The following is a 22810-nucleotide window of genomic DNA, read 5'->3' on the forward strand; positions in this document are numbered from 1 at the left end:
AGAAATCTTCGCAAGAATTCTTGGAACAATTCATGCAATAACTCTTTGTATGTAGCTCCGGATTTCTTTTTTATGGTCAGAAGTTGTTCTACTTTTCCGTCTTCTTCGTAAATATCTCAGCGTAACTAACGACAACTCTTCTCCTTCGTTTTCAGGAAAAAACTCGAACTGCTTCCGGGAGACCAATTCGTGCGCATTGCCATCGCCGAGGCATCCCGGGAAGTCGATCTTGCCATCAACCAAACAATCGCCAAGCTATTCTCCGTAGGTGGAAACCGAACCCAGCAACACCAAGGTGATCTATTCCGTATCGTACGTTTCCCGACGGGACCCGCTCGAGAGTTGGCCCGAGCTGCGGAAGTCTACGAACGTGCCCTGGTCAACATCCGCAAGCATGTCAACACCGGACGGAACCTGTCGACCAACACGACCGACTTCAACTACAATGATCTGCTCTCGCCAGATTACCTGGATCTGCTTGCTCAACTCAGCGGTTGTATGGCCCATCGAGTGACTCCGAACTGCACGGATCTCTGCTTCCACGCCAAGTTCCGTACGCTGGACGGATCGTGCAATAACTACAAGAATCCCGCGTGGGGATCATCGCTTACAGGTTTCCGACGGTTGTTGCCTCCTATATATGAAAACGGATTCAACATGCCAGTTGGATGGAACAAAACTCGGTTGTACCACGGATTCTCCAAACCCAGCCCTCGCTTGGTCTCTACCAGCTTGATCTCAACAGAGGTCATTACACCGGACGATCGGATCACGCACATGGTCATGCAGTGGGGCCAGTTTTTGGATCACGACTTGGACCATGCCATCCCGTCGGTTAGTTCAGAAAGCTGGGACGGAGTAGACTGCAAGAAAACTTGTGAATACGCGGCGCCTTGTTATCCGATCGAAATTCCAGAAGGAGACCCACGAGTTCACAACAGGCGATGCATTGATTTTGTTCGATCGAGTGCGGTTTGCGGATCCGGAATGACCTCTATCTTCTTCGGTACGGTTCAGCCACGAGAGCAGATCAACCAGCTGACGGCGTACATCGATGGATCGCAGGTCTATGGATATTCGGAAAGCTTTGCAAGGGATCTGCGCAATTTGACGACGGACGAAGGTTTGCTGAGAGAGGGACCGCATTTCCCCAATCAGAAATCGCTGTTGCCGTTTGCGGCGCCTACCGATGGAATGGATTGCAGGAGAAATCTGGAGGAAAGTACGGTGAACTGCTTCACTTCCGGAGATATCAGAGTGAACGAGCAGTTGGGATTGCTGTCGATGCATATTGTGTGGTTCAGGGAGCACAATCGAATCGCTCAGGAGTTCAAGAGGATCAATCCACAGTGGGATGGCGATAAGATCTATTTCGAGAGCAGGAAAGTTGTGGGAGCAATGATGCAACATATCACTTACCAGCAATGGCTGCCTGAGATCATTGGTGAACAGGGGATGGCATTGCTTGGTGAATATCAAGGGTATGATTCGTCGGTTAACCCTTCGATTTCAAATGAGTTTGCGACGGCTGCGCTGAGGTTTGGACATTCGTTGATCAATCCGATTCTACACAGATTGAACGAGTCGTTCGAGCCAATCGAACAAGGTAACATTGCGTTGCATAAGGCATTCTTCGCTCCTTGGAGAATCGTTTACGAGGGAGGTGTTGATCCTTTGTTACGAGGACTGTTCACTGTTCCGGCCAAATTGAAAAAGCCGAACCAAAATCTGAACACGGATTTGACAGAGAAACTGTTCGAAACGGCGCATGCAGTGGCGTTGGATTTGGCGGCGATCAATATTCAGCGATCGAGGGATCACGCTCTACCGGGTTACAATGATTACAGGAAGTTCTGCAACTTGAAGGTGGCTGAGAGGTTTGACGACTTGAAACAGGAGATCTCTAGTGAAGCTACGAGAAACAAGCTGCAAGAGCTCTATGGTCATCCGGACAATATCGATCTGTGGGTCGGAGGAATTCTGGAAGATCAGCTGCCTGGAGCAAAGGTTGGACCTCTGTTCATGTGTATCTTGGTGGAGCAGTTCAGGAAGCTTCGTGACGGTGATCGCTTCTGGTACGAGAATGATCAGTTCAAGCCGGATCAGCTGGCACAGATCAAGAAAACAACGCTAGGGCGTGTGCTGTGTGATAACGGAGACAACATAACTCGAGTTACGGAAAATGTGTTCGTCTTGCCGGGTAAGCAGGGGGGTTATAAGTTTTGTGATGACATCCCGCAGATGGACTTTGAGCACTGGATCGATTGTAGTGACTGTTCGCGGCATCACAAGCGTTACCACGCATTGCCCAGACAGCGACGATCGATTCGGGCGAAACGAGATATTGAAAGCAAATTGGCGAAACAGCCAGAACCGGAGAATCATTTAGAAGAAGACTCGTTCATAGACGATGACATGAATGAAGAACGGATCGAAGGTTTGGAGGCGCTGATTGATACCTTCCAGAAATCGATGAAGCAGATGCGAAGGAAGATTCGTCGACTGGAGCAACAGTGTTCTGCTGCGGTAGCGGCCGGCAACGGAAGCTCCAACCCTGCAAAGGGTAAGCCGCACGGCCATTGCGTGGATAACAAAGGAATCAAGCGGTTAAACAACGAAATTTGGATGCGGGATGACTGCACCAAGTGCGAATGCGAGCATCATCAGATCAGCTGTGAGACGGAGAAGTGCGCCGAGCTGATCTGCGAAAATGGGTTGGTATTGATGAAGGAAGATGGCAAGTGCTGTCCGACGTGTTCGGTGGACGACAGCGGAATTGCGGTAACCGCGAAGGATTCGCCATGAACCAGATAAGCCAGCTTAGCGTCAGGACGGTGATAATTACACAGACACAGGTAGCGTTTTAGGGTTTAGATTTCCAGTTAGATATTATTGACAGGTGTAGCGTTTCGCAGTAGAACTGAAGCTATCGTTATGAGCAATAATTAATTTTCGGTGGAACTTTCTTTTCTATCCAATGTTGTGCCAAATACTTATTCTCAGTACAAGAAAAAAAAAGCGAACCGTTTGGTAATCATTAAGTTTGTTGAACGTTAACATTATTGGTCAAACCATTTTAGAGCAAGATTTCTCAGTCAACAGTATAGAATGCAAGATGTCAAGATGCGTTAAAATTATACTCAAGAGTCTTGAGTCAAGACATCTCATGTCACCCTTCTAGCGAATTTGGTGTCTAACAATCAGGGCCCACCAATCATTAAATTTTGGAACGGTTCAATTTAGGCAACATGAAAATTTTTGGCATGTTGGCAAAATCGAGCAGGCTCTGTATACCCTTCCAGTTTTCGCGAGGTTTTTGCACTTATGTTGTACAAAATACAACAGCACGACTACTTAAGCTTCAATAGTATTGATTTTAGGTGTGTGAGCTAAGCATTGACCAGCTGACACACCCAAAACACTAACCATGCACTCTTATTCAGCTAGTAATGTTACTTGTGCATCTTGTCCCGCTTACCCTACTGTAAAATGTCCATAATATTGTAGAAAAATGTGCTGAATGTTTGTGACTTCCATTAAAACTTATTTTAAAACTTCGGCCTTTTGTGATTCGGCCTTTTGTGGTAGACCCCCTAGTTTAACCATATGGGTGAACGTGGTTTACGGCTTAAGCAAAGGTGAAGAAATTGGCTTTTAATGGATCAAATGTATCTTTTTTGTGGCACCGCTCCTAGCGATCGTTGAAAGTTTCTTTTAACACAAATATGTTCGTATTCATATGTTAGGAAAAGTCAGAAAATTCCAGATTTCTGTATCGCTTTTTGCTACAAAATTGTAGCTTCTGCTCAAGGAATGTTAAGACATATTCGTACGTAGAATAGTTTTCAAACGTTGTATTTCTCTTCATTTCATATCAAGCCTGAAGATTGAGAAATTTTGCTCTAAGCAATCGGTTACCCTTCTAATAATTTGTGATTTGTACTAAAGATAGCGGAAATATCTCTCAACGAAGGATTTAAAAAAATAAAACCTATCATTACGAGCTCAATGAAAACTCTCTTGTATCAGAAAGAACGACTGACCGAACTATTTTGAGTGAAAATCTAAACGAACCAAACTATTGCATGAACATTTTTGAAAAGTCCCAAACACAATACACGTAAAGTTGTGAGTTTTGTAAATATCAAAATAGCGAAAATTTACTTCCAATTACTGAACCAACATCTATATTCGGAAATTTTCATCCCAGTTAAGATAATTCAATGAAGTAAAATCAAATACAAACGTTAGCCATAATGAAAGAAATCAAAATATACAAATCTCCTATGAATAGCGTCAAACCCTCTAGGAAAAGAAACTGTTCACCTAATTTCAAACTAAACAAAAGAAAGCCAAAAAATCAATTATAACTAATTAGCTCATAAGTCGTGACGCAACCAATAAAAAAATTAAACCAAAAGCACGAGTCGAGGAATTGTCATCGCGGAAGAAAAAAAAACACTCTACCCTATTTAGACTTTAAGCAGTATATGATGTAGTACGTTCAACAAGTTTTACCAGAAAAGATCCGGTACTTCACATTGAAAACCAAAAACCATTCAACAAACCAGAATTGAATTAATAAAAACAGTAACCACTTTTACTCTCTTTTCGACTGACCACTTTTCCTTGTGAGATGGCTATGGTAAACCCCCCGAAAGAAAGCCTATTCCTTCGCCTTTCCGCCGCCGGTTCCGATATACTTGGTGTGCTGACCCCTGGCGATGATCGAGTTGTCGCGCTTGTGGCGCAGTTCGCACTCCAGAAAGGCCAGATTCTTACCGGCCCGAATTGTGTTGGCGTCGATGACCACCTCGTCTCCCTCCCGGGCTCCCTTCAGGTACGTCACGTGGATATCGACCGATACGCCGGGAAGGCAGTTTTCTTTGGTCATTAGGGCATAGGTGGTGACTACGTCCACGATGGTGGCGGTGAAGCCTCCGTGTAGTCCGCCGGCTCGGTTCAGCTGTTCCTCGGCCACTTTGAACTCGGCCGTGCATTTGCCGTCGCCGCCGCTGACGATTTTGAGCTGAAAGGATAAGAGATATGTATTTTAGGGTGGTTCAAAACATCCTTTTGCTCAATACCGCTCATTTGATTTTAGGACTTATTTTTTAGTTAACAATCGCTTGCTTAATAATCATATCGTACAGATAAATTTCAATCATGCTCATTCACAAGCTAATTTTCTTCCGAGGATTCACCGGTTGAATCTTTTCAATTTGAATGGAAATACCCAAAGAAATACCTATTGTTGCAGGTAATTTAAGAAGCAGGACTCTTCAAATTTTCTTTTCACGGGTAAGGTATCGTGGGGCAAGTGGGTAATGGAAATCGTATAGTTGAGATTCTTCAAATTCTAAAGACTTCAAATTGAAATAAATGGAATCGTATATATTTTTTTTGCTTGACTCCCACCAAATATAAACAGTATGCTGAAATGTTTATGTAAAACTGAGGAAAAAAATACAGAAAATTTTTTCGAAAAATGGCTCTTGTGGGCCAAGTGAAAAGTTTGTCGTTTTGAACAATAGAATAAAAAATTAACAGTTATGTTCACGATTTCTATTAACTTCAACATTAGTTAAGGCGTCCTAATAAACAATAACATAAGTAATGTTAGTTCTTACATCATGGGACAGCAATTGCATTTCGGCTCTGTAGAATTTACACCGCTCGTTAATTGTTTTTAAGAAAGTCGGATATGACGTCAGATAACTCTTCGGGAGAAATCATTTTCTCAGGAAACGGTGGTAAAACATAGCGTTACACAGATTTTTAAACAGCCATTACTCTAAAACTAGTCATTCGATTTCAAATTTTCTTCCACAGTCGTAAAGCTTGACTGTTCAACTAATAAATAAAAATATTCTACATAGTCGTAGCAAGGATTAAAGCATAGCATAGCATAGCATAGCATAGACTGACTGTACATGTCAATGGTTGCTACTCCGTGATTGATCGGAACTGGTAAGAATTGCACTGGGATCCAAATGAATAAGGGATGGGAGTTTCCGCTTACTCTCAAAGTGCAATTTTAGCAGATCTAATATTATTGATCAATAACGGCGCCGGCCAAGTCCTTACAGTCAGTTGGGATGGGGAAGGAATGTTAGGGTGTAATGATTGTTGCTTCTAGAGACCGAGAATACCTCTGCATCTCCACAATCACCACGGGAAGGGTGTTTATTAGTGGGGGAGGAAAAGATTTGGGAGTCACCTTTGGTCGGTGATGCGATCCATGGACAAGGGGGAAATATACGACTTACATTTAAAACTAGTTTTGTATTTTTGTCTCGAGAAGTTTTTAGTAGTAGATTCAAAAAAAAAACGTCAACATCTATAATATCGAACAATTCAAAAGAAGTTTTTATTAATAGCGAAAACTGAGAATTACATTATATATTTTAAATCATATGAAACAGCAATAATGCCGACACTTGTAGTGACGAACCATACATAGTTTGTTTGAAAATTACATATGAGTATTACTGTGCATTTTTGTCTCGAGATGGTACAATTTTTAAAACATACGTCAACATTCACAATGTCGAACATTTCAAAAGATATTTTTAATAATGTAAAAAAGAGAAAAATATATGTATATTGAAATTGTGTAAAACAAGCATAATGCCGACACTTATAGTGACGAACCAAACAAAGTTTGTTTTAATATTACACAAAAGTTACACTTTCAAGAAAAAATGTGTTATCATAAGCATGAAACGAACTCACCAGTTGGTAATCCATCCTCGACTGAACACAAATATCTCACTACCCAGCAAGACGCTTGAAAACAGGGGAAAAAAATTTCTCCGACGACGAAAACACGCGCGAAACCGAGAACAAAACCTATCCGACGACGCAACAACGATCCATCCTGCTTGGGCTTCACGAAGCACTACCCAGCAAGACGCTTGAAAACAGGGGAAAAAAATTCTCCATCGACGAAAACACGCGCGAAACCGAGAACAAAACCTATCCGACGACGCAACAACGATCCATCCTGCTTGGGCTTCACGAAGCACTACCCAGCAAGACGCTTGAAAACAGGGGAAAAAATTTTCTCCATCGACGAAAACACGCGCGAAACCGAGAACAAAACCTATCCGACGACGCAACAACGATCCATCCTGCTTGGGCTTCACGAAGCACTACCCAGCAAGACGCTTGAAAACAGGAGAAAAATTTTTCTCAGACGACGATGAAAACACGCGCGAAACCGAGAACAAAACCTATCCGACGACGCAACAACGATCCATCCTGCTTGGGCTTCACGAAGCACTCTACATAGTCGTAGCAAGGATTAAAGAGTCTTAAGGGGGGTATGAAAATATGTCTTCCTAAAAAACAGCGTTACAATGGTTCAGAGCTCATATTTCAGCCATCAGACAAAAATATTATAATTCTTTTTTGCCGTTGGAAACATTCATGACCAGCAATGCAGGGAAAAATATCAAACAGAGTCGTAGCAAGACTAGATTGGGGGCTCCCATTTGAAACCTAAAAAACATATTTTGGTTCCACTTTGCAATTATTTTTTGATTATGTTTCATGATATGACACTTCTTGTGTAGATCTTCAATATAAAAATACTGAACATGGTCGATGTAAGGAGCATCCAATAAAAATTGCTCAAAATCTTCAAAAAATCATACACTCAAAAAAATCCAAACGTCATTGCTACGTTAAAAATCACGTAAACCATTCGAAATTCATTTTACCTCCACTTCACCTGACTAAGGTAATGTATGTATGTATGTAGGTAGCCACCAATCCTTGCTTGAGTCTTGCTCTGCATGCGGCTCCACTCAACAGTAAGGTCAAATTTTATTACCAATCTGCATTCAACATATCGCTGTATGAAGGGCCAAAAGGGGGGTGGCGGACCCGTAAGTAGAAACACTTACGCGAAACCCGCGGGAAATAGAGAATCTCCTTCCAGCCATATGATCCAACAGATTGAGTATTAGAATTTGCAATACTTGTCGAGCTTTCCACGGAAAGGTTTGTTAGAAGAAGGGCGCGTCAAATCTTTCACAACTGTTGGAGAGAGAAGTACTAGACGCGAACGACTAACACTTTTCCTCCTGACTCCGATTGGCACTCCACTTCATTGTCCAGTTGTAAATTCAATGATGCCCTGATGCTCCCTCCCTCCCCAAAACATGAGAAATTCGATTATAGTGATATGTTATACAATAGATAAGATTATAATATATATAATAATATGATAATAAAATATGAAAATAAAATGAAAGTAACAATGAAATATGACGCAGTGAAACAGCATGCAGCTTTATATCGGTCGACATATATTTTTAATTTGAATATTTATGCTGCTGATGATATTAGGCTGGTCGAGGGAATAATGATAAAAATAAACAAATAATTTAAATACAAATAAAAAATCAGCTATTTGTTAATAAAGTTTCCGGATACGTCAAAAACAAAATTCCAGCTTCCATATGTTTAGAGAGGACAAACAAAATAATATTACATCCGCCGCTTCGTTTCATTCGCTGTTGCCTACTGTAGTAAACAAAGACAATTACATTAAAGTCATTTATAAGTAGTAACATGTAGTGCAAGGATGTTACGGCACATTCTCCTAGATTCCGGCTGACACCCTGCTACATCGTCCATCTATGACTTCTCTGATGCCCTAATGCACCCTCTCAATACCCAGCATAAAATAAATGAAATAATTATATTAAAGTATATACAATGGAATTTATAGTTGTATATGATATGAATATAGATGTTTCATAATTTCCGTTCTTTAATTGTGATGAATTGAACCTCGTTAGGTAGTCTCCAAAATAAGGATGAATTACAATTTCCGAAATAGAACGGCTGAAATATTAATAGCAGTGATTATGTTAGTATCTCCGATGACTCCATGATGCTTCTGGAAATTATGCCAATAAATTAGTATAACAAACCAATTGGAAATAAGTAATAAGCTATCTATATAAATAAAAATGAAAAGGTGTTTGTATGTCACGAAATGGCTTACGAACGGGTCCACGGATTTGAATGATTCTTCCTCCGATTCGTTCGTCAGGGGTTCCGACGTGTTTGTGTGTATAAAAATTCCAGAATATTCGCCAGAAATGTTGTAAAAACAAAAGTGAACGGAACTGCCGTTTTGTATGGGACGATTCATAACGTTTTCCAACAGCCTACTTGATGGCAAGGCGAAGTTTGCCGGGACCACTAGTAAGGAATAAAAATTATCTGCTATTTTATGAGCCAAAGGAATTATTTTTATACCTATTTATTTCCTATGAACAGTGGATATAGTACAACACTACACAATATAACATAAAATAACATTACACACTAGTCCCTTGTATGAAACGACAACAATAAAATGTTGTTATGATATATAGGCATGAAATGAACTGCAAAACAAAACTTTATTAATTATTTATCGTTTTAGGTATATACTTCCACACTCGGAAGGTTTCAAAATATTCTATCGGTGAAATTTTGATTTTTTACACTTTTTAGCTATTTTTTATACTAAAACCTATGAAAACATCGTTTTTCGGCGCATTTCAGCCCATACAAAATGTATGGAAAAAATCACCGATAGATCATTTTAAAACCTCCTGATTATCAAATTATGGATCAAACACTGATCGCTAGCAAGAAAAAATCCGATGCACACTCGACCCCTACAATGGTCTGGTTCAGACATGGCGTGTGATGCTTTATCTTACTCTCCTTGATAGATCGCTGTTAAATATATTATTTAAGAATGGCATGCTGCAATACGAAAATCATTAATTAAGTAAGAATCTACGATATGCAGACTCCATGTTGCTCCTGGAAGTTTAGCATTAGCATTAAGGCGAAGTAGGCCGTCATTGAAATTTGTACGCGTCGTAGATGATTGTTGCTAATTCATCCAACGATTTTGAATAAAAAAAAATCAGTTGATTTTGCACTGACACAGCTGAAAAAGTATCAGCATACTTTATGCATGTTAGCGCGTACAGTGATACTTTTTCAAGTCAACATAATTTATCGAGATTGAGTTTTATCACTTTGAAGTGTAAGCTGAAAAGTCATCATTGTTGCCAACACGAATGACACGCTACTTAGCCTTAAGCAATTCGCACAAATTCGTAGGTGGTACAGTCCTAGACTATTGTATGAGGGTTGCCCCTATTCCGTCCGATACTATAGCCAGAGATTTGGGATTAATCTCAGGCTCTTAGACGAGATTGGCGCATCCTCCAACAGTCGAGAGCTGTCCTGGCCACGTCCTTGCGAATGCTGAGGGATAGGTAGGGATAGTTTGTTGAACACCTACTTATGAAAGATTCAGAGAACTCTACAACCTCTCATAGGTGTTACGGGATGTTGTGGAATTTAAATGGAAAGGGTGGCGCCATAGGATACGTCTGGTCAACGTTTTTGGCAATTTTATCGATGCTGCCGTCATTTGTCGTCCATCACCTCGGTTGATCATCCGCTGCGTTTCTGAAACAACAACATAGTTATTCCTCCATCCGGCGACCAAGCGCATTGCCGCAAAAACGAAAAAAAAAATATATTCAACTGACGACGCAAACAAAGACGAACCCTCTTACTTGGGTTTTTACCAAGCACACTCTGCTGAAAGGAAAAAAGGGCAAATTAAATAGAAACAAAATAACTAAAATCAGTTATTCACTTTTGCAGCCTTAAAGATTCGGTGAATATTGTTCTTAATATGATTTGTCATTTATTCTTTTGTTTTGTAATTAGTTGATTATGATTAAGTACTTAAAATGTTTATTAATGGGTTGGAGTGCATGTAGACGAATGTTTTGCAATAATGATTTCCCTGAAAAGTGAATCAATAAAAAAAAAAGAAAAAAAGAAACAAAACTGGCAACACGCATGTATTTTTCGTGCTGCATCGGGTGTTGCTGTCGTTGCTGTAGCTGTAGCGTTAGTTTACTTCGATGGGACACACATAAGTCATTCGTCTTCCTTTGTGAAACCATTTCATGCACTCTCAGAAACTTCCACCCTTCGTACTTCGATCTTCATACGGTGCACTTTTCGTAACATAGACTCAAACGTAGGTAGTTAAAACTATTAAAAAAATCAAGTTTAATAGTTTCGAAGAATGTTATTCTGTTACAAGGATTAATATTTTCGAAAAGTAAGCAGATGATTGATTCCTGTTAATCTATCACTATAAGTAACAGTAGTAATGAGTAATATTATATGACCGTGTCGTCACGATCTGTAATGGATACTTGAAATGTTTCGTCCGGTTAAAATCTTTGCTGATGCGTTTTATCAACCGTTACACATGCCAAAATCACGGCGAGTAAACCGGTTGAACATAATGTTGTTATTATGATTTTGTTCCTCGGTCAAAAGTAAAGAAAAGAAAACAGGATATTTTGATAGCAAAGTACTTATCTTGAATTGCAGTGGCTTCCACGATTCTCATCCTTTCATTTCCTTTTTGTTTTTGGAACAGACGACCTGAGGAATCCGATGGACAAAGCTAGTTGTACGCAGTATACGGTACAGCTCCTTTACCGGTTCAGGTGTGCATGCACCATTTCAACTTGTGAACCACCAGATGAAAAATCAATTTATTTGCACAAAACGAGATTTTCACAAAAACTTCACTTGCGTAAGCCAACGTTGAGATTCTGCGGCCAATTATAGCTAATAAGCACCAATTTTTAACACAAAAAATAACACTAATTTTGTTAAAATACAGGACTCTTATTTTCACCACTTCACCTGACTAAGGTAATGCTTACTAAACCATACATAACCACCAAATGGAGACTCGGTGATTATCACTGGGGTTACCTATCGCACTTACATGGAAATCACGTACACGGAGAAATCGGCAAATGCTATTTAACATATTATAAATGACATTCCAAATATTAACCCACTTTAATCATTGCAACTGATAACAAAAACGCTTGGCCGCAATTTTTTTATACTTTGCAAATCTTATTTATGAGATATAATAAGCTGAGCATATGACATAGCAGATATTACTCTAGGGACTTTATAAAATTCACTAGTCATTTTCTTCACCTATTGTACAAAATGGAAGCCATCGCAAACATCTCCATATTTTCACGTGTGTTTTCACCTTTTCCATAAGTTTAATTCCATGACAAATTGCATTTAAAAAACATGCACCATTCACGGTAAGTTTCGCATTCAATTGACGCTACTGTTCCATGTATTTGTATTTTACTGTATTATTTCTCCCTCAGAAAACAAATTCGTTCTGTTTGGCCTCGTATCAGAGCGCGTCGCGGACGGCTCCATTTTCTGATCATTAATCGGCATACCAGGATCTTCTTTGAAATTGGAAGCTATGAACATCAAGCAACAAGAATTATTGTCGTTTCGTTAATCGAGTGAAACTGGCCCGGAAAGAATCAAACCAAACGGTTCTGTTTCGCGCCACTCTGTGTCGGATCCGTACGATCTGCAACTAGGTTCGTGGCTCGATATGGATGGTCATGATTAAGGTTTCACGGATTCTACGAGGATATCGTCGAAATGTTTTACTCTAGTAGAAGATGTAGTATATTTATTTTAGTAAATTATTATTTATCACATATTTGCGTTTCATTCATTATTGATAAAAAAGTAAACAATGAAAACACAAACTTTTAAATGGAAATAGTGGATAAAATTGTTTTATGCATGGCTTAAATAAATACACAATATGCATGCTCAAATATAATTATCATTTATACTAGCAAATCATAGAGTTGAAATATGCATGACTTGGGGTGAACAGACCAAATATGGTTTTAGTATGACCTTTATGCTATTCAACATATATTTTTTTAACCGTGTAGGTACCCAAGTTCATTTTGACATTTGCATATCGCACGTACATTCAGTGTTGAGCTCGAATGCTAAGATGGCGTCCGCTAGACTTTCGAAGAACGTGAGGAGCTGCTGAACTTCAAACCTCATTTAAGACTGATTTAAAGGTATGTTTTTTTTTGTTTTTTTTTTTTGTTTTTTTACAAGGGGGAAATCTGCAAACAGATCCCCTGAGAAGATAACTCAGGGAATGCGGGGATGACGCACCAACGACGACCCGCTAAAACCAGCCTATGCACTGTGCATGAGCAATTCATTTAGAATTGCTCAAGTGGTGAACAGTGCATCGACATGACCCTTGGACTCAGACCCTCATCTCCCCGGAACCACCTTACGGTATTTCTTCGGGAAGGGACCAGTGCATATAGCACAACACGTGTAGCAGAAGTAGCCTAGGCAAACTGCTTCTCCTAGCCGACTTAAACAATGTTACAAGGGACCAGCCTCGGCAGGGCTAATCCTCTGCAGCCAACTCTTGGTCGGCGCGCCATAGACGCTGCAATTCTAACATAATGTGAGTGACAGCCGTAGTTACTGCATTCCAGCACTCGGCATCCGCACACATTCTCTCTATAATATTGTCGGGGGACGTGTCCCCTCCGCATGTAGTGAGCATGCGACCTCTCACAACAATGAAACGGGGGCAATCGAACACGACATGCTCCGCTGTTTCCTCTACACCAGCACAATTGGGGCACGCAGGAGATTCTGAGTGCCCGAACCTATGCAGGTACTGTCTATAGCAACCATGTCCTGACAGAAACTGCGTCAGGTGGAAGTTCACTTCCCCATGGCTTCTACCATACCAATCTGACACATTTGGTATTAGTCGATGGGTCCATCTACCCTTAGTGGAGTTATCCCATTCCTGCTGCCAGCTTCTGAGCGTTTCCTCTTTACACGTGTCGCGGACTCCTCTGGTACCCCTTTGGTTGAAGCATTGAACATCTTCCTTGATGATGAGCCCGATGGGCGTCATCCCGGCTATGATGCACACGGCCTCTTTAGATACCGTCCGGTATGCACTTGCTACTCTTAAGCACATTATCCTGTATGTGCTTTCCAACCGCTTTAGGTTTCTGTTCGTTCTAAGCGCTTTTGACCAGATTGGTCCTCCATACCTTAGTATGGATAGCGCCCCGCTTGCCAGCAGCTTGCGTTTGCTGGCAATTACAACAGAGCTGTTAGACATCATCCTCGAAAGCGCCGCTATAGCCGTAGATGCCCTTTTACAGGCATATTCAACGTGGCTAGCGAAGCTCAGCTTGTCATCGATCATTACTCCAAGATGCCTAAGGGATCGCTTGGACTCTATGGTGCAATCACCTACCGAGATAAGCGCCCGTTGCTCGGACCTGCGGTTGTTGACCACCACCACCTCAGTCTTGTGACGGGCCAGTCCTAGTTTCCTAGACTTCATCCATTCCTCAACCAGGGAAATAGAGTGCGCTGCTGTCAACTCTACTTCCTCCATCGATTCACCATAGACCACTAGGGTGATATCGTCGGCGAAGCCAACAATCTTAACACCCGTCGGAAGGGGCAGCCTCAGTACGTCATCGTACATCGCATTCCATAACAGCGGGCCCAGGATTGAACCTTGAGGTACTCCCGCGGTAATTCGAACGCTTTTCTGCCCCTCCTCTGTGTCATACAGTAGAATCCTACCATCAAAATAGCTTTCTAGAAGCTTACACAACTGCACCGGTACCTTGAGGCGGTGAAGCGCGTGTGCTATTGCTTCCCAGCTTGCGCTGTTGAACGCATTCTTCACATCCAGAGTGACAACCGCGCAGTAACGGATGCCGCTCCTTTTATGCTCGATTGCCACCTCAGCTGTTTGAACGACCGACTGGATGGCGTCCAGAGTAGATTTACCTTTTCTGAATCCAAACTGGTTGTTGGACAGGCCGTCCGCACTCTCCGTATACGGTACTAGTCTGTTGAGAATCAACCTCTCCAATAACTTGCCCGTCGTATCTAGTAGACAGATAGGTCTATACGCCGACGGGTCACCTGGTGGTTTCCCTGCCTTTGGTAGTAGCACCAATTTCTGTCGCTTCCATACATCCGGGAAGATTCCTTGATCAATGCAGCGTTGCATCGTGGTTCTGAACATGTCCGGATCCGTGTTCACTGCCGCTTTTAAGGCAACATTCGGGATACCATCGGGTCCCGGTGCCTTGTTTGACGCGAATGATTTCACGACTTCTGCCAGCTCTTCGTTCGTCACTCTCGCCACTTCTTCTCCTTCATCTGCCGCATACGGCGCTGGGGGCCATGGGCTTATGGGATGGTGCGGGAAGAGTACATCGATTATCGATCGCAGCAACTCGGGCGATTTCTCTTGGGGCGCTATGGCTCCTTTGGTCTTAGCCATTACCACTCTGTAGGCGTCACCCCATGGACTAAAGGTATGTACTCGTTGAATACCGAAGAATCCTGTATTAATTCATATTATATACCTGATTTCATTCATATTATAGCATGTAAAGGTTACAGCAGAATCGACCAGAAAATATGGGGGCAGCATTGGATATCTCGCTGGATTTTTTCATTCGAAAAGCTTAGTTTGAATAAAATAAATACCTCAATCTTTAAAATTGGTTTACATTTTTCGAATTGAGAAATAGTTTATTTAAGAAGTTCAATCAGAACACAAAACCAGTACAACTACAATCTAAGGGACCATCGAGTTAGCCATGAAAACCAACTTTTACTATGGTTCTCTAACTCGATATCGAGATACGAAATATTGAGTAAGGGAGAGTTAACTGTATTGCACATAGTCGTAGTAGGGGGTAATGTTTTTAAGGGGTATGCCCTATTTCTTGGTACCGTTTACCTGTAAATCAAAATTTAAAGCAATTACATGCAGTTTTTTCTCCTCTCCTCTTCTCTTCTCAGAAATATAGATTTTTGATAACACTCAAAATTTATTTTACCCAAGAATTTGCGTAAAACCCTAATTCATGAACTTATATGCTTGGGAATAAAAATTCAAAGCGATAGTATGTTATTTTTTCAATATTACATCGTTCATAGAAGTCAAGCAAATATGTTTGAGAAGTTATACATATTTTTGATTACACTCAAAAATAATTATACCCAAGAAACTTCGAAAAACCCTGTAAAACAAATATTCATGTTTGTAAATATCTATTCGAAGCGATGATATATTGTTTTTCCAACATCAAATTGATTGTAGAAGTTAAGTCAATATATAAGATAGGTAATATAAATTTTTGATTACACTCAAAATTTATGTAACCTTAGAAACTAAAAAAAATCATGTTTCATAAGCCTGTTTGCCTAGGGGGGTCCGTAGCCTTGAGGTAACGCTTTCGCTTCATAAGCGGAAGGTCATGGATTCAATTCCCAGCCCCTCCAAAAAAATAACCCGTCCAGCCACCAGAAGACGCCGCACGGAGGACCGTGCTTAGGGGAGCACATCCATACTCCGTCAGAATCAGATGGTGACTGAGACAAACTGACCCACTTCGCAGGCAGCTAGCCTCAAACGACTCAGGAACACGGCAAAACGAAGCACCGCAAGAGCAATTGACTATGGCTTATGGAAATCGATTGGACCAACAGCAGAGTACTCTCCTACCTGCTCGGTGTGAGAGCAAAAGAGCAGAAGAGAGTGAAAGCAGATGTAAATATAGATTAGTTAAAAATAGAACTGTATCGGTAAGGAAGATACAGATAAACTGATTCCGGCACAGAAGTGGCCACGAGCACGGAGCTGCCTATAAAGCGAAATTCAAAGCGATAGATTTTTCGACATAAATTTCTTTATAGCAGTTAAATAAACATGTCTGAGGAAATAAATGTTTTTTAATTACAGTCAAAAATGATTTTACTTAAATACTTTGAAACTCACAATTTTGTGCCTTACTCTGATATTGAAATCTAAAATAATATGCAGTTTTTTTTTTGACATTGAATTGATTGTAGAAGCCAATTGAACATGTTTGAGTAGAAATAAAATGTTTGATTACATTTTCCCTTAACTGCTTCAAAGAAATTTATCTTGGAAAAACTCAACTTTGAATACATGCAAACAGTCTCAATAAATATTGTTGATCGTAGTTTCCGAGATAATATAAATTTTGAGTGTGACATTTATGACTAAAAACTTTCTTCATTTGACAAGTTTCGCATTGTACTTTTGACCACACTGTGTTATACGGTGGGTGTCACGGATCGGAATACAATGCTTTGTAGTGGATGCTACTATGAACATGGTCACATTTAATGCACTGCTCAGTGATTTATACCAGATTATAGTAAACTCAACAAATTTTTGTATTTGGTTGAAAATTGCTGGTGCAGTTCTTAATTCTATCATGGATTCGGTAAATTATACAACAAAATTTGTTTGCGTGAAATAAATTTGAAAAATGCGATTATTCATAGTTTTTTAAGTATAATAAATTTTGAGCGCAACCAAAATTTTTAATATAAACTCAATTCACAAGCATATATGTTTATTAAACAGCGTTTTACTTTCTTGAGTAAAATAAATTTTGAGTGTGATCAAAAACATATACCGTGCACCCCCGCTAATTTGAACGGTACCTCATGCAAACCATCGGGGTTCATTTTTAATTTGAACATCTAGTCACCCTAGAACCGTGTTACTGGTTACCTCGTTCACTGCGTTCCGTTCCACAGCGTTCCATTCCGCTTTACTCCGTTCCATGAGATAAATGACGTTTGAACCATTTTAAATCTGAACGATGTACAAATTAGCGGGGTACAGATTAAAAAGTGTTCGGATTAAATGTGGTCAAACCAACGGGGGTACCCGGTATCACTATGAAAACATGTTCATCTAACTTTGTTCAGCTGATTTGTTCCGAAAAATCTACGTGTCATCGCTTTGAATTTGGATGTTCAAACTAACATGTTCATGAGGTAGGATTTCTCGTAGTTTCTTAGGTAAAATAAATTTGTAGTTTTATAAGAAAATGTCTATTTCTTTTCAAACCTATTAACTTAACTTCTATAAGCAATTTCATGCCAAAAAAAACTACTTGTCATTGCTTTGAATATCGATGTACACACAAACTGACTCATGAAATAGGATTTGAGGCAGTTTTTCAGGTAAAATAAATTTTGAGTGTAATCAGAAGTTTTTTTTTTCTAATTCAAACAGCTTTATTTGGCTTCTACAATTTATTTTATGTCGAAAACAAAAACTACATGTAATTGCGTTGCATTTTGAGTTACAGACAAACAGATGAAAAAAGGGTTTTCTGTAGTTTTTAGGTGAAATAAGCTTCGATTGTTTTCAAAAATGTATGCCTTTATTCAAATTTAATAACTTGATGTCTACAATCAATTTTATGGAGAAAAAATCTTATTGATATCGCTTTGAATTTTAATTTACAGGCAAATGAAACCAAAAAATAGAGCATACCTCTTAAAAACCTTATATCTTACTACGTCTATGTGCCAATTTTTTTTTTTTTTTTTTTTTTTTTTGAAAGGCATAACTTTCAGCATTCAAAAAAAAAAAAGAAAATCCAAAATCGGGTTGTTCATCATAAAGTTATGATTTTTTGAAAATGTAGGGTAATTTTAATGAAAACCCCTTACTTCTTACGACCATGTTTAGTATTTTTCTATTGAAGATCTACACTAGAAGTGTCGAATCATGAAAGAAAATCAAAAATTGATGGCATGGCGGCACCGAAATATTTTTTTTATAGGTTTGGTAAAAATTCCAAATGGGAGCTCCCCATTCTCCATATGCCTTGCTACAACTCTGTTTGGTATTTTTCCCTGCAATGCTGGTCTTCACTGTTTCCAACGGTGAAATAAAATTTTAATATTTCTGTCTGATAGCTAATATATGAGCTCTGAACCATTGTAACGCTGTTTTTTCTGAGGTTGACCATTTTTGCTCAGCCCCCTACGAACCGTCTACTTTGCTAAGACCATGTGTGTTATTTTTCGATAAGCGTTTGACCACAATGTTTTCGTTTGTGAAAAACTTTCAGCATTTGGACAAATATTTGTAAAGTTAAATATGATTTTTTGAATAACCCGTGTAACGCTGTTTTGGGGTCACCGTCGTCTACAAGGTTTTTTTTCTCATAGTAGCGTGACAGTTAGGTTAAGTAAATTGAAAAGGTGTGTTTTTCTCTTATAAGCAGGTGAAATCAACCCACCTGTAAAAAATCTGAACTGCTATGGCAAATAAAATGTAATTTGTTGTTAACAAAATGTTAATAAAATCTTAAATTTGTTGAAACATCTCAGCAGGTATTGGGAATATAAATATAATATTTTTATGTAATATTCCTTCCTAATAATCTACAGCTACCATCAAAAAATTAGATTCAGAGATTTATGTTTAATAAACCATTGAAAAAAGCTTGAAAATAAGGCTTTTTTAAATTGTCACTTTTAACGTTTCATAGAAAATCTCACTTTTAGGTGGATAAATACTATTTTGAAATCCCACACTCATGTCCATTAGAGTGATGCGAATTTTAAAATTCACATGCTTAAACGATTTTTAATATGGTAAATAGCATCCTCCCAAAGTTTGAAATGATTCGGAAGAAATTTGGCTGTGCACACGCCATTTGAAGTTTATATGGAGATTACTATGGAAAACGCCAACCTTTTGTGTTCAGCTCTCTATCTCTTCGTCATAATATTTTATGTAAAGTGAAAGTGAACAAACTCTTCCCATGTAAATTTCTTCCAGCTACAACTTTGCCGAAGACCACTTTTTGATTGGACGTCAGGATAAATTGTTATTCATCATCAAAAAGTGGGTTTGCATGCAGCATGCTTCGCCAACTGTTCGGCAGGCAACAATGGCGCTCCTGGCGGGAAGAATAGATCAAAGTAATCCAGGCTACTAGGTTCTACAGCAAAAAATCAGTGTTGCTCTGAAAATCATCTCGGCATGATCTACACTTTGGAATCAATAATGACAAATTATCCTTAAGTCCCATCAAATTGTGGTCTTCGGCTGGGTAGCTGGGTAGATTTCACATGAGAAGAGTTTGTTCACTTTTCCGTAGATTATTATGACGAGCAGTTAGAGGACTGAACACAAAAAGTTTGCCTTTTCCATAGTAATTTCCATATAAACTTCAAATGGCGTGTGCACAGTCAAATTTCTTCCGAATCACTTAAAATTTTGGGATAATGATTTTCATCATAATTGACACCGTTTAAGCATAGGGGCGCAAACATTTCAAAATTTGCATCAGTCTAATGTCCATCATATCAATTGTTATTGGAAAGCTTCAAAAAAAAAAAAAAAAAATGAATGAAAAATGATTTTTTTGATTTGTTCTTATAGCGTATCAATTCTAGTTTATTTGACCCAATGTCACCTCCTCGAAGAGGTGAGATTGCGCCAATTTGTATATGTTTCCTATTCAAAGGAGAATGAATTAATTGCAATAATTTGTTCAGCATTTACAAACACATTACCCATGAACGAATTATCATATTTAGCAGAACATTTCAAATTAAATTGTGAAAGTTGTCATGAATCCGGACTATTATAGTCCGCATAATATTTGGATAGTATTATAACGCATTTTTGGCCCAATTTCAACCCTAACGACGGTACCACAAATAAACTTTTAAAAACATTTTTAGTAACAAAAAAATATATATTTTGAAACAATGTTTAACAAATGCTATATGTTCTCAAAAGCATGAAATCTATAAAAACAGTATAATATTTATCTCCAGCTTTTAACGAGTGTTAGTAGATGCCGCGCATGCTTCGTTTTCTGGTAGGAATCACTCGATATGACATTTGGCTTGAGTCAAGTTTTGATCATTTTCGATAGTGATCGATACCTTTTTTTTTAAGCTTTGGCGATCGCCATCGTTGTACAAAGATCAATAAGAAATTGAAAATTTAATTGGTCGTGGAGCGAACGGTGTTTGAATCAAGGGTGGAGGGCGGCTGTCAAATGGGAGTAAAATTGAAAAGCCGCCAACCTTAGTCCAGAACCAGTTTTAAGGCTTAACGCGGAAAAGTAAAAAATATTATTCGCAAAATTATAGGTAATCAATGCGCTTGAAAGATATTGTTTGCAAGCAGTTATTTGCTACGTGCCACTACAGTGCGCTGTTGGCAATTTAATCAGCAAATTCGACTCAATTCCCAAAATGGATGTTTTCTAGAAAATTGATTACGCCTTCACCATTGTTTGGTCGGAATTTTGTATGGTTGTTTACTTTTTAGAACCAGCGACACGTTGGGGTAGCAGTAAAGAGCCGCCAGTTCCACCCTTGGTTTGAATTAAATATTTCAAGCATAATTTTTCAAATCGGCGTATCTAACATTTGGATGGATTCGAAAAAAATGCGATGCAATATATTGTAAAGCATTTTAAATCCTATTTAAGATGTTTTGCATTTTTCCTATTGTTGTGTCTTCTACAAGTTGGAAAAAAGAACACTGTTTCTAACCACTATTAAAAAATTCCGATTCGTTTTGAATTAGATTGAAAAACTGGTGAAATTATCGAATAAACCCTTTTGCTATGATCTGCTCACATACACCATGATGATTCGTCGATACCATACCTTGATTGATACATACACCTTGCTTGATGTGTCGGTTTGACAGTTCGTTTTTCACATGCGTCACGTCATATACACCAGTATTGTTTTGAAGTTGCACATACACCGGTTTGCAAATTCCCTTAAAACTCAATAGAGTTCGTTAATTCGACAGTTTCTACGTTCAACTACAACGAATATTGGTTTGCGAATGTTTCCAATTGCAACTCGACCAACAGGAGCACCGGACGGAGCTGTGAGTAACAAAAGTAGATGGAGAACAGTTCTTGTGAGAAATTTGGTAAGAAATATTGTCTAGAACCGAATACTGATGATGTTCCACATCAGTTTGCCGACGCGTCAACTAGCTACAATTGTAGAAATCCGAATTTATCGATTTCCAACATGTTTAGTGATTCGGAAACGGTATGACGTATCTGCTGATTCAAATTTTATGTTTTGATTCGGCATATAGGTCGCTTTACTATGAGCATACGTACGGTGTATGTGCTAGCATGAAAATGTTGACAGTTGAGTCGCTTTACAAACACAGGGTGTATGTAGCCAAATTAAAAACACTGAGTAAAGTGCACATAGGGCAGAATTGAAATTTATTTCAAAAAATCGAAAAATGGTTTTAGGAATACTTTAGTTGGCTCAATATGTAGATTATGCGTTTGTCAAGCCCATGCTAAGCAAATCTCGGTTTGTTTATTTTTGCAGATACGTCGGATTGAAGAATTATGCTTGATTTTTTTTAAATTAACATGGACATTGGCGGCGCCGACAAGAATCCAAATTTTAGCGGCTAAAACCTCTAGCGAAGATATCGAAATATTTCAATGGCGTACTTCTATCTCTGATAAACTTTGATGGCAACACGGTAACGAGTGCGATCGAGGGCAAAAGTGTCAAAACAATCTCATTCATGAAAGGCTTGCCCTCGGGTCGAAGTTTATTTTACAAAAAAGTATCGAATTATTGTGTTGTTTCAAAGCATCTCATTGATATTAGAATAGTGAATTGCATTTGCCAGTGAATAAAAGTGACGATAGACCCTGATCTCATAAAGTGTTAGTGAAAAATCAACATACCTGCTGTAAACACCGGTCGTAGCCATTGGTTTTTGTCATGTAGCTCGAAACTGCACGCAGAAATTCCAGTCCCTTCTTGGCGCTCATCTTTCTCAGCATCAGTCGGACGAAAGTGACCAATAAAGCACTAGTTTTGCGCCGAAACTTCACGTTACGCAAACACCCTTTGCTCCTGGGCCGAGTCAATCAATGAACTGAGTGGGGACAACGACGACGACGAAAATTTCCACCACCCGGGGAGAGAGACAGCTTTACGGTAGTTTGTTTTGATTCCG

At 39.3% G+C, this 22810-nt stretch overlaps 2 protein-coding genes and 1 long non-coding RNA gene across 9 annotated transcripts in view; 2 read left to right on the plus strand and 1 right to left on the minus strand.

Annotated features, from left to right (window-relative positions):
* LOC5575117 (peroxidasin) overlaps positions 1 to 4221 on the plus strand; it is a 519729-nt gene extending 515508 nt beyond the window's left edge. For all 7 annotated transcript variants that reach the window (XM_021842192.1, XM_021842199.1, XM_021842193.1 and 4 more), the window contains one exon: positions 156 to 4221. In XM_021842192.1, the coding sequence (XP_021697884.1) occupies positions 156 to 2805 (2650 nt within the window). In that variant the 3' untranslated portion in view covers positions 2806 to 4221. The remainder of the gene's footprint in view (positions 1 to 155) is intronic.
* LOC110675983 (acyl-coenzyme A thioesterase 13-like) lies at positions 4108 to 22759 on the minus strand. Its single transcript, XM_021842203.1, has 2 exons — positions 22536 to 22759; positions 4108 to 5029 (listed from the first exon to the last, which is right to left on the minus strand). The coding sequence occupies exons 1-2, from the start codon at positions 22632 to 22634 to the stop codon at positions 4667 to 4669; spliced, it is 462 nt and encodes a 153-aa protein (XP_021697895.1). The 5' UTR covers positions 22635 to 22759; the 3' UTR covers positions 4108 to 4666.
* On the plus strand, positions 10292 to 12629 carry LOC110675985. The gene is made up of 2 exons (XR_002499970.1): positions 10292 to 11422; positions 11492 to 12629. It is a non-coding gene; the product is annotated as an uncharacterized LOC110675985 (long non-coding RNA).
* Positions 22760 to 22810: the final 51 nt, after the last annotated feature.

This window comes from Aedes aegypti, chromosome 2, assembly GCF_002204515.2.
Source record: "Aedes aegypti strain LVP_AGWG chromosome 2, AaegL5.0 Primary Assembly, whole genome shotgun sequence".
NCBI classification, from domain to species: Eukaryota; Metazoa; Arthropoda; class Insecta; order Diptera; family Culicidae; genus Aedes; species Aedes aegypti.